Genomic DNA, 15603 nt, shown 5'->3' on the forward strand with positions numbered 1-15603 from the left:
TTAAAAAAAAAAAAAAACCACTGAAAATCTGTTAGGAGCTAAGTTCATACCAGGCATAATTAATAATCATCAAGCCTTAAGTAGATAATAATCATATACACAGCATCTATGTAACACTCAATAACACTATACTGTATCCCTAAAAGCTGTCACTTTTCCTCCACAAATATTATATGAGTTAATTCTGATTATACAGCTTTAAATTAACTTTATACAATGTACTTGGGAATAATAAAACACACTCAGGATGAAAGAATTCCTTGAAAATAAAGAAAATGTACATACTCATGACAACTGACATATCTCCAAAACTTTATTATGTTAAATTCCCATAGTCTGTTCTGCATCATCTAAGATGTACAAAAACTTTTAAAGAAATACACTCTTACAAATGCATTTCCAGTGGTTCGCATTATATTCCAAAAGAGCAATCAGATCCATGCATTTGGCTCCTTGCATTACTTAATGCTTTCCAGGAATTGTTTAATCCAGGAAAGAAGAATATTCAGTTCACTGATGGCTTTGTAGATTCCTTTGTTTCCAAGCTGCAGATAAAGCAGAGAGATAAAGGCAGAAATTTTTCACATTTTAAGAAACAGAGTACTCAAAGACAATGACTTGAAATCCTTACCCCATAAAACGTGCTTTTCATCCTGGTAATCGTTTTCATCTCTCTAGCTGAGGAAGCACAGGAAATCTAATAAATCAACAGAAAACACAGGTTACATTATTGGAGAGGCTCTGATAGTTTTTTTCTATCCATTTGATAAGCATTTACTGAGCAGCTATAATGTCCTGGGCATAAGTGTGCAATGGCAGGTAAATAATAGTTGGTTTCTGTCATCACAGAGCTTATAGTCTCATGACAGAAGCAGGCAATCGATTTAAAAACGAACAAAGAGTTACAAATTACAAACTACAATTAAATCTGTGTTTTGGAAACGCCTAGAGTCTATGATAGGAATTTACAGGAATGACCTATTTTCAACTGGGTGGTCACAGAAGGCTCTCTTTTGAAGAATGACATTTAAACTGAGATCTGAAAAATGAGAAGGAGCCAGTGAAGATAGGAAAGAGAATGCTGGGAGCATGCCCAGGAGAGAATAACTCAGGCAGAGAGGAAGGCGTGCAAAGGCCCTGGGGCAGAAAGACTTAGTGTTTCCCAGAAACTAAAATGAAGGCAACATAGCTAGAGCAATCCAAGCTGGGAGATGTAGGAAGCATGGAAGATGTAGGAACTGACAAAAAAAAAGAATTCTCTTTTTGAAAAATCACCCTGTCTGCTATGTGCATTGCATAGTACAATATCCAGGTGTTGACTGCCAGGAGAAAGGGCCAGGAAATACTAGTTTCTCCAAAAGGAGAAAGAGCAGGTTGACGTTTTAAGAAGATGTCTAGTATCCAGGCCAGGAGAAACCGCCAGTCTCCTTTGTGGAGGTGAATTTCCAGTCCTTACCTGACCACAGAAATCGCTTGAAAACCAAGTGGGAGGACATTAACTTTGTCCTCTATTCACCCACACATTTCCATAGGCTTCAGTAGAAAAAAATGTTTAAAAAAAAAGGTGAAAATACCTAATTTATCTCTTTAGCAGATTTGCAGAAAAGCAAGCCAAAGCCCAAGTGGTTAAGTCACTTGCTGAAGGTGTCACAAGAGGTCCTACCCTAGTGATAAAAGAGTGCTGGGCACATCAACAAAAATAACAATTAAAACTCAGGAAATGGAAGCAGCTAAATGACAAGATTTATCAAAACATGGCCAATGTCAACCAGCAGGTCCCTTGAGGCCAGAACACAAAGAGGAGGAGTGTGGGGAGCATGGGGAGCATGCAGGCTCCTTTCCTTATTAAGAGAAGATAACTGAAATGACTTGACAGTTATATTCTGAAAGCTGTTCCAGGGCATAAAGGTGGTGATGGTGTCATGACTGCCGAACTGGGGACTCTGCTTTCAGGTCAGACCCTGCGTAGGAAGCAAGAGATCCTTCTTTAGAAAGGGGGCTTCCCTGATTAAGCACAGAAGACCTGCAGACACAGAACATTCTGGTAAAGTATAGTTTGCAGGATTCGCAAGCATGGCATTGGACTTCCCTGTGATCAGAAGAGGACATTGCCACCCAGACCAGATCCAATGAGGCCAAAACAATGAGTGACAGGACCAGGACAGAGGTGGCCAATGTCAGAGAGTACAGTCAGAAAAAAATCCATTCATTTATTAAGCAAAAGTTGATGAAGACCTACTGTGTGTCAGGCTTTAGTGCTAGACATTGAGGACATGATGATGAACAAAAGGAGTTAGTAAATAAGAGTTGTGGAGAGAATTCCCAACGAAATATGAGATCGATATAGAAGGTAAAAATCCGGCAGTCCAGGAGCTCTCTTCTTTATCCCAATTCCCTTTCTAGTGATGAGAAAAAAATACTCAGAAGATTGTTGGTGGAAAATAGGAACAGTCAACAGGTATCAGGCTAGCATTATGTAGCAGGCACTAATCTGAAGGCTTCAATTATATGAACCGCACTCGGTCCTCCCAACAATCCTATAAGGTACAAGCTATTGTTACCCTCATTTCACAGATTAGGAAACTGAAGCATGGAAGGTAATAATCATGGTACTTGGAAGAGCTGAGACCCGAACCCAAATATTCAGACTCTGGAGTCTGTACTTAAAACCACTCTATTATTGTGAAGGGAAAAAAAAAAAACCAGCATAACTTGGAAAAGATATTGCAACTGAGCCAGGCTTTTGTTGAAAACATTCAAAATCCAGTTCCAAAGAGAGATTAGTTCAAAGATCTCTGCTCTGCATGGCAGCAGGGAAATGCTAGAAATGGCTTTAAAGGGCTAAAGGCTGATTGGCAGAGAGACAGAGGCAGATTTCAACTCAAAAATGGGTGATGTGATAATTTACAGAAGAAATCTCGTGATTGGTGTGTGTGCACATGCACTTCTTTGTTCATTTGTGTTTTAGACTGGAGCTACAAAAGGAAATTCTAGAAATAACCAAGTCTAGGACCAGTGAAGGTAGTAGCTATGGGAAGAATTCAGAGAAGTCTGCCCATGACTTTATAAATAAAGAGTTTGATTAGATGCTAATTCCTTCTAACCTGAAACTGTCTAATACAAAAATAGTTGGTCCAAATCTTGCAATTGGATGAAAGAGAACTTCATCGAGAGAATCAATACTTGCCTAACCCCCATGGAGAACGAGCACAGTCAGCTTAATTGACTGCAGTATGTGAGGTCTTATAAATACTATTTCAGATGCATTTAAAATAACAGTTGAGAAAAGTATATCAGTGTAGCTCGTTTTGAAAAAACTAAATGTCAGTTCGGCAAAAGTATGGGCTCTAAGACATCAACACAACACTACTGAGACCAGAAAGGTTTATAGGAAACCTAGAAAGGAAATTTTTAATTAGCATAAGAAAGCATAATTAAATTTGTGTCCAAAGAGCTTGCGTGAGGACACCTGGGTGGCTCAGTGGTCGAGCATCTGCCTTCGGCTCAGGTCGTGATCCTGGAGTCCTGGGATCAAGCCCCGCATTGGGCTCCCCACATGGAGCCTGCTTCTCCCTCTGCCTGTGTCTCGCCTCTCTCTCTCTCTCTCTCTCTCTGTGTCTCTCATGAATAAATAAATAAATAAATAAAATCTTTAAAAAAAGAAAACAAAGAGTTTGCATGAAAGGAGAGAAAATGACTAAACTATTAGCCAAATTCATAATCAGACATTCAATTTTAAAAAACAAACGACAGGTAGCCAATCCCAAACAAATATAGATCAGAAGAGTTTACAGGATATTGTCCTATCTCTATAGGCTCCATAACTAACGGAATCAACTGACATGTATTAGTGTATATAATAACCTCATTACATACGCTACAATAATACTAGACCCTTATTCAACATTTCTCCATGTTCTAGTCATAGAAAAAACTAGAGTTTCCAAATACCTTAAATACAAACAGATACTAGAGTAGCATAACTTTACTGCAGATTTTTAAAAATTTTCAGTGTAACTGTTTATCAGAATGAGTCCATGCATGAATGTTAACTGGACTTTTTATGGTGATCATTTCACAATTGATACAAATACCAAATCATTATGTTGCACATATGAAACTAATAGAATGTTATACATCAATTATATGTCAATAAAAAGAGTCAGTCCATGTAACTTAGCACATGGAAGGCTAGAGCTGTGCCCCATAATTTTGATAGAGAAGTTATGTATCACTAACCAAGGAGTGATTTGTCAACAGATTCTATAATATCATTAGAAAATATATTTTTTATCTAAACCAACTACTCAAAACTGGTCTCTTTAAAGAACTGCTATAAACTATACACATTATACAAGTTAACACTAGCACAGTCACTGAAAAGGAATTTGTTGGTTGAGTGAACCACTCCTTTGGTAATTGTTGAGAAAATGTAATTGGAAGAAAATTAGAGTTCTGTGCAATGAAAGCAATAAGAAAAGACACTAAAAATTTTATAGAACTACTATATGCTAGGCACTCTGTTATATTATCTCATTTAATTCTTCCAACAACCACAAAATGAGATTATTGGTATTGTTGAAGACAGGTTTTGGAGTTTGCAACTTCATGAGAGAACAACACAGGGTTGGTCTCATTTCCTACTTCTGGTTTTACCAGTTCAGGCAATTGCAATTTTTTAAAAATTTACCAGGATAAATCATTGGCAATGCTTCATAAGTTGATAAGTTAGTTGCAACTGGGGATCCCTGGGTGGCGCAGCGGTTTGGCACCTGCCTTTGGCCCAGGGCGCGATCCTGGAGACCTGGGATCGAATCCCACATCGGGCTCCCAGTGCCTGGAGCCTGCTTCTCCCTCTGCCTATGTCTCTGCCTCTCTCTCTCTCTCTCTGTGACTATCATAAATAAATAAAAATTTTTTAAAAAGTTAGTTGCAACTGATGATACAAATTACTTATTAAACACACTACAAGAATTTGAGACAGAAATACTGTATTTGCCAAGACTTACCAGACTTGAAAATTAAGTACATACAATAAATGTAAAGAAATATATCTAATTACCATTACTATTCAGGCTTTCAAAATGTTAATTAGGGATCCCTGGGTGGCGCAGCAGTTTGGCGCCTGCCTTTGGCCCAGGGTGCGATCCTGGAGATCCAGGATCGAATCCCACGTCAGGCATGGAGCCTGCTTCTCCCTCTGCCTGTGTCTCTGCCTCTCTCTCTCTCTCACTGTGTGCCTATCATGAATAAATAAAAATTTTAAAAAAATGTTAATTAAAGTAGGTCATGACATGATCTAAAATGAATGGATTTTTTTTCAGTTTCAACTTTGATCACTAGCAATTAGGCAAATTATTTTATTTATTTATGCATAAGAGACATAGAGAGAGAGGGAGGCAGAGACACAGGCAGAGGGAGAAGCAGGCTCCATGCAGGGAGCCTGACGTGGGACTTGATCCCCAGTCTCCAGGATCATGCCCTGGGCTGAAGGAGGTGCTAAACTGCTGAGCCACCGGGGCTGCCTGCATTTTTTTTATATTTACATAAGTCAACTATCCAAGTGCCATTTAGCCAAATTATATGGCTAGCAAAGATTATAAAAATAAAAGTGTTTCCATTAACCATAATTTATTTCCTTTGAACAATTATACCATCTGAATTACCTAAATCAGATTATTTAAAAATATAGTATTTTATTAGGTGCTGCACAATGCCTAGAATGTTACCAAAAACAAAGAGATGACTCTCAAATACAGTGGTATTGGAATTCCACATTGAATGTTCTACCATGAGAATTATTATTGGGTGCTGTTTCTTAGGAGTGGCTCAATAGGATCCCAGTCTTAGTGGACTTACGAAGAATCCCAAAAGGATGGAAGCTTGTAGAAATCAGAAATATTCCTCAAAAATGAAAACTAATTTAAACCCATGAGTTAATAATAACAGTAGGGCAAAATAACAACTCATTGATCACCTTGGAAGACTGTTTAAAAAGTAATTCCTTATATTGAAAACCGGTAAATAAGGAAGAAGAATTAACTACTTGTTCTGCCTTTCTTATATGATAAATTTCTCAGGACAGCCAAGTAGAAAGGGGTAAGTTCTGTTTATGGAATACCCTCACTTATAAATAAAGAAGGTATAATAGAATTTTTAAAGTACCATTTTCAATGGCTTAGGATTACATAGATCTAGACAATAATTAATGACTGCTAAATGATAAACATAGGCACCATATACATATACCTCTGATGAAAAATACACAACACTACATATGAATTGATTCAGCCCAAACATCAAGCCTGAATCTGATCAAGTATCTATGTGTAATTACCAGTGTATGGAAAAATAAAGAAAAAATATTAAATGACTCTACAAAAATTCAATAATCAAAATACAGACTATGAGAAACTTTGTAAGGCAAATGATCCAATATCTTTCACAAGTAAACTATAAAAAGAGTAGAAAAGAAAAACAAAATCTGAAAATTCATCCTCAATAGAACTGTACTACAAGATATGTTAAAGGAAATCCTTCAAAGAAAAGGAAGATGACACCAGAGAGAAACCTGGTTCTACACAAAAGAATGAAGTCTCAAAAATGGCAAAACACAAAGAGTTATAACTAATAAGTTAATAAAAGGTCTAAAATATAATCTTTTTTTTTTTTTTAAATCAACCAAAAAGAAGTCAGAAAGAGAGGAAAATGGAGCAAAGAACAGGCTGGGTAAATAGAAGACAAGTAACTCCAACCATTTAAAAACCCAATCACAAAAAAATAAAAAAGAAAAAAAGAAAATAAAATAAATAAAAACCCAATCACTTAAAAGTAAATGGTCTAAACCTACAAATAAAAAGAGTAGATAAATATACACACAACCTAAATGTGTGATGCCTATAAGAAATCCACTTTAACTAAAAGGCACAAAGAAGTTAAGTGTAAAAGGACAAAGAAAAATATATCATGCTAATACTAATTAAAAGAAAGCTGAAATGGTTCTATTTGTATCAGAAAAAGTGGGTTTCAGAACAGAGTGTTATCAACGACAATAGCATACTTTTTATAAAATTAGGGGTCAATTCATGAAGATAACATTGCAATCACAAAAATTTATGCACCTAATAGCAGAACTTCAAAATACAGGAACTTCTACCATGGATACTGATAGAAGTTCAAGGAGAAACAGAAGAAGCCACAATTCGTGTCAGAGATGTCAATAATTGATAAAATAAGTAGAAAGAAAATCAGCAAAGATATAGAAAAATTGAAGAGCAGTAGCCACTAATGGATCCAGCTGATATTTCTAGAACACCTCACCCAACAGCAAGACATTTGTTCTTTTCAAATACACAAAGAAAGGACATTTACCAAAATTAACCAAATCCTGGGCCATAGAACATAGCTCAACAAATATAAGGAGATTTGAGTCATATAAAGGATGCTCTCTGACCAAAATAAAATCAAATTAGAAATCAAAATCAAAAAGGCATCTGGAACAATCTCCAGAGACACAAACCCTTTGAAATAACCAATGATCAAAGAAGGAATCAAAACGGAAATTAAAAAGTATTTCAAAGTGAGTGAAAATAAAGCACAACATATCAAAGATTGTGGGATGTCACTAAAGTTGTATCAAAAGGGAAATTTATAACACTGAACTCCTACACTGAAAAGATAAAAAACCTCAAGCTAATAACCTCAGCTTCCACCTTAAGAAAACACTGAAAGATCTTGAGTTAGTGACCCAAGCTTTCACCTTAAAAAAAAAAAAAAAACTGTAAAAAAAAATAGAGAGTAGATTAAACCCAAATGTAACAGAAAAAAGGAATAATAAATTCAGAATGGAAATCAGTGAAATCAAAACAGAAAATAATAAAGAAAATCAACCTAAAAACCGGTTCTTTGAAAAACCAGTAAAATTGATGAATTTCAATAAAATTTCAGAAAAAAAGGGTGAAGACAAAAAATTCCAATATTCAGAATGAGGCAAGTGACATCATCCTATACTATATAAAATATTTAAAAGATATTAAGGAAATAGCATAAATAATATGATGGCTAAGATTTGGTAGATTTGATGAAATGAATAACATCATTGAAAAACACAAGCTATCAATGCTCACTCAAGGAGAAATCAATAACTTGAATGGCCTTGCATCTATTAAAAAATAGAATATTTAGCTTAAAATCTTCCCATAAAGAAAACTCTAGGCAAAAATGACTTCACTGGACCATTTGCTTTAAAAAAAAATGGCTTCAAAGGACTAATTCTATGCAAATCCTTCCAGAAAATTGAAGAGGAAAGAATATTTTCCAACTTACTCAATGAGACCAACATGATACTATTTCCAAAAATGAGACAAAAGTATCACAAGTCAAGAAAACTACTATTAGAAGTAGTAGTTTAGTACTAATAGTAGAAAACTATTAAAAGACTAACGTCCTCATAAATGTAGATGCAAAAACTATTAACAAAATTTTAGCAAGTTGAACTTAACAATACAAGACAGAGATAACACATTATTACCAGACAGAGTACACCCCAGAAGTGCAAAGTTGGTTTCACTTTGAAAATCAATCAACTTAATTTGTATCAATTGTCTAAAAAATAAAAATCACATGATCACATCAATAGATGCAAAAAGGCATTGGCCTAAATATGAAACCTAAAACTAGAAAAAATTCTAGATGAAAACACAGTAAAAATTCTTTGTGACCTTGTGTTAAATAAAGATTTCTTAAATATGGCACAAAAAAGTATGACTTGTTGAAGAAAAATTGATAAATTGGATATCACCAAAATGTAAACTGTTGGGCACCTAGTTGCCTCAGTTGGTTAAGATTTGCCTTTGGCTCTGGTCAAGATCCCTGGTTCTGAAACCAAGCCCCACATTGGGCTCCCTACTTCTCCCTCCCTCTCTGCCCCCCACCCCGATTGTGCTTGCTCGCTCACTCACTCTCTTGCTCTCTCTCAAATAAATAAAAATAAAATATTTAAGCAAAACATAAAACAACTTCTCTGCAAAAGACACTATTGAAATGATGGGAAGATGACATAGACCAGAGGAAAATATTTGCAAATTATATATCTGAAAAGGATTTGCATGCAGAATATATTTTAAAACACACATAATCCAAACTCAGTAAGAAAATAACCAACTTAATTCTTTTTAACGGGCAAAATATCCAAACAGACACTTTGTCAAAGAAGATACTTTGGAGGCATCCGGGTGGCTCAGTGGTTGAGCCTTTGGCTCAGAGCGTGATCCTGAAGTCCTGGGATCGAGTCCCACATCGGGCTCCCTGCAGGGAGCCTGCTTCTCCCTCTGCCTGTGTTTCTGCCTCTCTCTTTCTCTGTGTCTCTCATGAATAAATAAACAAACAAACAAATAAAGATACTTTGATGGTAAACAGACAAATTAAGAGATGCTCAATTTCAGTAATGAGGAAATGCACGTTGAAAGCACAAGGCGATACCACTACCCTCCAACTGCACTGGCTGGCGTAACATTGACCTTCCCAAGTGATGGCAAGGATACTGAGTAACGAACCGTCACACACTATTGGTGAACACGTAAAATGGCACAACTGCTTTTGAAAACAATTTGCCCATCTTTTACAAAACATATGCCTAACCTACAATCCAACTATTCCATTCCTAGGTATTTACCAGAGAGAAACAAAAACAGCTGTCCAAAGACTTGTACGTGAGTATTCACAACAGCTTTATTTGTAACAGCTAAAAACGGGGGGAAGAAAATAACCAGCAATAGGCGAATAGATACAGAAATTGTAGTAGATCATTACAGTGGAATACTACTGGGCAAGAAAAAAGGCATAAATTATTGGTACACTCGATAACGTGGGTGAATCTCAAAATAATTATGCGGTGAAGAAAAAAAAAGACACAAAAGAGTATGACACATACACCCCTTCCATTAAAGTCTGGAATATGCAAACAACTCTATGGTGACAAAAGGCTGATTGTGGTTCCCTGGAGACAGAGGGACAGGGCCAGAGAGGGAGGGCATCACAAAGGGACACAAAGAAACTTTTGGGGGTGATGAATAGGCTCCTTACCTTAACTGTGGAGATGGCTCCAGAAGTGTGCACGTAAGTCAAAACTACCAAATTATATATTCAGCTCAGTTAAATGTTCAGTTACCTGTGTATCAACTGTATCTCAGTAAATCTGTTAACAGATACATCATAAATACTAAACATACACAAAATATATATGGAAAATGTACATACTACTCATGATTACACTGATGCATGGGACTCATGAAACTTCCGGCAGGTCTAAAGCAACATATCGACCTTCCTCCAAGCTTCTTCCTTCTACACTGTTCATGAACCCCTCCCCCCAGCCCCCAAGTAAGAACCTTAGGCTCATCGCAGACTCCACTGTCTTCTGCAGACTCTTCTTGCCCTTCCCTGTGACACTAGGGCTCCAGCACTGTACTCCAGGCACGTTACTGCAATGCTCTTCCCATTGCTTTTTCTCCCTCGAGCCTAACCCCCCACCTGCACCCCTCCACCCTCACCAAAGAGGTCTTTCTGAAACAGAGTTCTTGATCACACCATGCCCTTCGATGGCTTTGCATGCTCTTCAGGATACAGTCTTTATCCTTGGCCACTGGTATCATGCCTTGCTTGACCAGGCCCTTACCAGCACCTCCTGGTTAAAATCTAACCACCCAGCCTCCTCTTCACATTCCCCAAGCCAATTCCCATTCACACTCGATTTTCCTGAATATGGTGTGTGGTTTCATGCCACCAAGCCTTGATCAAGCTTCTCCCCTGCCATTACTACCCATTACTCCCTGGGAAATTAAACTCAGCCATGGTCTCCTTCAATAACACATCACGCCCTCCACACCCCAAGGCAGATAGAATTAACTACTTCCTTCCTGGTGCTTCTATAGTGACTTCGTCACACGGGAAATTGGGCATCACACATGTCACATTTCATGATTCCTTGGCCTTCTCGGGTTACATCTCTTTGACAGTAAGTGTTCAAGCTCCAGAGAAGCAGGGACCAAACCACACTGGCCTGTCTCACCCAGGAAAATATAGAAGCAGGCCACCCTGCTGCAAGCCAGTTTGGAAAAATTAAAAAAAAAAAAAAGCCAATTTACAAAACTGACTTGTTTCTTTTAACCACTTAGTTTCAGTTGATTGGGTTTCCATTTATTTGTGTTGACAACACCATCTTCAGGAGAGTTCAGTGTTGCATGTTTCACTTCCCTTCTTATTCGGGAGAAGGATATATTCGTAAGAAGAAATCATTCACTGACTAGAGCAGGTGCTCAGTAAATTTACATTAAACAGGTACCAGCTTCTGTTATCAAAAATACACAATTATGATTGGCCAAAAGATCAAATGCGAGCCCAGCACTGATTTCCCTAAAGCGTGTGTCTGAGAAGGCTTTCCAAAGCTCAGGCTAATCCTCTGACTTTTTTTTGAGTCTTCACAGAAGTGGTTGCTATACCCCAGGGCATAAATTCTACAGTTTGTGAGACACACTAACTGGAGCTAGCAATGGTTAGCTTTGGGGAGGGAGAAGAAGGTAAGAAGGGGAGCCCTGAAGGAGCTGGCATTTGGGGAGGTACGCTGGGTGTGTGCTGGGATGCGGCCACTAGGGGGTGCCAGCCACCAGACCCGCTGGAGGGCTGCCCCTCTGCGCCCTTGGGCACCACCCCTTGGGCTGGGTGGCCCATGTCCCTGAAACAAGTGTCTCTATTGGCAGTGTCTTTAATGACAGGGCTCTTCAGGAAAAAAATTAAAATTAAAAATAAAATTTAAAAAAAAAAAACCAACCCTCCAAAACCAAATCAAGGCAAACCAGAGGCCCTAGCTGGTTATATGTCTTCTAAGTGTTTCGTCTAGAACACTGCTTGGTTTTGGTTACAGCTGTCATTGTGTGTTCTCCAGCTATGTGAGCGGAGGAAACCCAACTGATGGGGGAGACAGACACGGCTCTAGGGCCTCGGGTGTCCAGACACACTGCACAGTATCAGGCCAGGATTTGTTCTAGTGCCTCATCGTCCTTAACAACTTCATTTGAAATAACTTTAAATCTAATCGCATGGCTAATGCAATGAACAGCACCTACACAGGGGAACTAGGTCAACACAAAACAAAACAAAAAAATAGAGAGAAACAGAAGGCATTTAAAACACATGACAGGGGCGGCTGGATGGCTCAGCCCATTAAAGCTTGTGTCTTCATCCAGCTCAGGTCCTGGGTGCTGGGATCCAGGCCCCGTTGGTGCTTCCTGTTCAGCAGGGAGTCTGCTTCTCCCTCGGCCTCTGCCCCTCCCCTCTGCTTTGTACTTTCTCTCTCTCTGGCAAACCAACAAAAACAAACAAACAAAACCAGGCTGAAAAGGACCCCTGTCACCAGACCCTGAAATGGGAGCAACCCCCTTGTTCCTTTAGCCTTGCTCTAGCCTTTGGTGACTGCCTACTGTTCATTATTTCCCCGAGTCCTTCAAGGCATAGTCTCTTCCTTTTCAAATTTTTCAGCAGTGAAAATGCTCTTACTGGGGATAATAATACTTAACCAGGTGTGGGGGGGAGGGGAATGAAATGTAAAATTGTATGATGATTCTGCTAAATTAAAGAGACTGTTTATACTATTTCACTGTCTTAATAAGATGAACACAGAGGTCAAGTAGAGAAAAAGCCAGAGAGAAGTGAGTTTCTTTCCCCTGGTTTAGACAAGGGAACTGCCCAGAGCATTCTCTCTCCTTCTACAGAGATACCAGTTTGTAATTCTTATCATTGTGCTTATTTGAATGGAATGCGAGGGTTTATGAACCACCATACAACCCAACTCAAATAAGGACATAAATGCAAACTAACCAAAGAAAAGGAGAATGCAAATGCACTGAAATTTTTCACCTGGCTGACCAGCTCACCCACATAAAATGCCTCTGTGCTATGGTCCACAACTTGAGATCCTGGGCCCTTTTATGCACCACAAGGAAAAGACATCCGAGCTCTTAAGAAATAAAAATCAACCTCCAACTGCTCAGCGTTTAAGTCTCAATGACCATAATACCCCAGAGTAGAGAGCTCGTTCCCATCTGGCAACCCAAGGACTGGCGTCCTCGTCACTGCTCCCTCTGCCTTTGCACCTCTGCAAGGTACAATCACAAGAGGCTGAGAAGGTGTACTTGGAACCCAAACAGGATCACAGAAAAGATTTGCCATTCCCCACAGAGGCAAGTCAACTAATACTGCAGGCATCCTGGCCTAATGGTTCGGGGGTTTTTTGTGTCATTTTTCTGCACTGGTCTCTATGACTGTGGACATTTATAGAGAAATGTGGTCACTTTTACCTTCCTGATTAATTCCCCGTTGCTCCTGGTGACCATGACCGTACTCCAGCATCACATAATTTAAGTACCAAAGAAGACATAGCACCCTTTTTAAAGCTTTGACTAAGACTATGCCTTAAAAAGGACGTAACTATTAAAAAATTGGATAAATAGCTGAGAAAAAAGTAATCTAAAAGCCCTCCTCACCAATATGGGGAAGAAAGAGAGAAGGAGAGAGAGAGAGAGAAAAAAAAAAAGACAGACTAGAATAATGTTTGGCAAGCTTGAGAAATATTGCCTTGAGAAATATTAGGCAATATTTAAATTTATTATTTATTATTTTTATTTAATTTATTATTTATTATTTAATAAATAATAGAGCAGATGGCTTGGGAATCATATATAGAGGGAATGATAAGGAGCTAAATGAACATTGAGGATCGTTCCATGTTATTTTAGATCTTCAGTATGTCTTAGGTGCTGTTCTGTAAGAAATAATAAGCATAGTGGCTTCATGAGTTCTAATGCTTGTTCAGTGCTGGTTCACTGATGATAAACTCTCCATTTGGACCACAAGCCAACAGTTCAAAAGCCTTTTCCTCACCCTTCGATATTGAGAAAGATTCCCACATGCTGGTTTCTAGGTAGGTTTCTGGGCTCAACGTCACCGTATTTGCTGGGCGTACTTACACAACGGCTCAGCTGCTGCCTGAGGCTATGAAGCTCTTCCACAAAACGTATTTCCCTGCAGATCTTTAACTGGAGTTGACCAAAAACATCTTCCATGAAGAAGGACAGAAGCTGCTCTTGGAATCTGCAGTTTTTCTGTAAGTGACACACAAGAAATTGCATAAGGTAAATCCTGAAGAGCTTTTGTGAAATGTCACTGGAACCACCCGCCTGATTATTACTCGACGGCCATCTGGAAGAATTAAAATGCGGGGGAGAAAGCATCAAACAAGTAGAAAACATGAAAAAAAAAGATTTAAAAAAACCCTCTGGCTTACCATAAATAGGTTTTTTGTTTTCTTTCTTAACAATCGTATATTTTTTATGCGGTCTTCCTACAATAAAACAAAGAGAAAGAAGTTTCACCCAGAAGTACACATGTCCTTTAAACCATCATTTGAAGCAGAGTGCCTAGTACTTACTGGAATTGTTGCCTTGAGCCACGCTGCCTTGACGTACAGTGTGTCAACGGCTTGGGACAGTGTCCCCCTTGGGTAGCAACCTTTTGCGGAGGAAGACTGCTTGTGCTTGGCAATGGCAAGAGACAGAGTGGCAAACAGCACCCCAGACCTCAAAATACAGTTCACCTGCATTTCCCTCCACCCCACTCTGGGCTCGTGTCACTGGTGGCAGCCAGAGAGTCTCTTGTGCTGGTTAGATGATCGGATAACCTACTTACTTGAGCTCTCAAGGCCACCTCTCCAATGAGATGCTGTGATAGATAACTTACAGTTTATATAGAGGAAGATCACTTTGGTTGTTCTATTTTTTTAGAGTTTGCTTCATAACCAAAACAGCTCTGACCACACCGTCTGTGACATTAAGAAAAAGCTCCAGCTTACTGGTAAAGTTGGGGCCCTGTATTCAAAAAAAGTCAGAACTTCAGTTGCATACCACAACAGATTCCTTATTTTAAAACTCATGCCAACCCAGTAAAAGAAACTAATCTCCAGGAGGCAGTGTGACTATTTCTAAATTCCCATATGGAAAAAAAAAAATCTCTTTTCTAACCAATATCCACCCCCCAAATTAACCAAAGGTAGAATGGACAGCCCTGGGAAACCTGCTCATGATCTCATACGAGTTTTACACTTCTCCCTTGCCAAGCCCTTCACCTGGCTCTCCTTCATGGGCCACCATTCTTCAGCCAGCACAAGACCCAAGGGAAGACTTTTGCAATTTTTCTCAAGATTCTTTCCAGTTCAGAAATTATAACTCCCGTAACATATTCAAGATTTGTTTGGCACAGGACCTGGGATTAAGGCCCACAGTTTAGTAGATTCTCTATCATCTCTGTCCAAAAGGACCACCCAGACTCCCCCTCTAGCTCTAGACTTTGAGTCGCGTGCACATTTCTTGAGGAAAGAGACCCCAACGTTCCATCTCTGAATCCTCAGCACCTACCCTGGCTCCTCATCTAAAAAAGCATATCCAAATACTTCCCTTTCCACATCATGAAATGCTACTGTAACTGTGTTGTGTTTTAATTTATCCTGTCAACAAATTTCTGTCAAGAATCTGCCTAGACAAAGACCAGTGCTAG

At 38.8% G+C, this 15603-nt stretch overlaps 1 protein-coding gene across 1 annotated transcript; it reads right to left on the minus strand.

The window, feature by feature from the left end:
- Positions 1-314: 314 nt before the first annotated feature.
- IL26 (interleukin 26) lies at positions 315-14686 on the minus strand. The gene is made up of 5 exons (XM_038549513.1): positions 14483-14686; positions 14339-14395; positions 14022-14156; positions 632-697; positions 315-545 (listed from the first exon to the last, which is right to left on the minus strand). Exons 1-5 carry the CDS (start codon positions 14651-14653, stop codon positions 459-461), a joined length of 516 nt encoding a protein of 171 aa, XP_038405441.1. The 5' UTR covers positions 14654-14686; the 3' UTR covers positions 315-458.
- Positions 14687-15603: the final 917 nt, after the last annotated feature.

The sequence above is a fragment of the Canis lupus genome, chromosome 10 (genome assembly GCF_011100685.1).
Source record: "Canis lupus familiaris isolate Mischka breed German Shepherd chromosome 10, alternate assembly UU_Cfam_GSD_1.0, whole genome shotgun sequence".
Lineage (NCBI taxonomy): Eukaryota > Metazoa > Chordata > Mammalia > Carnivora > Canidae > Canis > Canis lupus.

Excerpts from the sequence above, each read along its gene's own strand:
- IL26 (XM_038549513.1), bottom strand. The coding sequence starts at position 14,653 with ATGCAGGTGAACTGTATTTTGAGGTCTGGGGTGCTGTTTGCCACTCTG. Across the intron at positions 14,157-14,338 it reads AAACAAAAAACCTATTTATG|AAAAACTGCAGATTCCAAGA; the intron begins GTAAGCCAGAGG and ends TGTCACTTACAG. Across the intron at positions 546-631 it reads TGAAAAGCACGTTTTATGGG|CTTGGAAACAAAGGAATCTA; the intron begins GTAAGGATTTCA and ends CTTTATCTGCAG.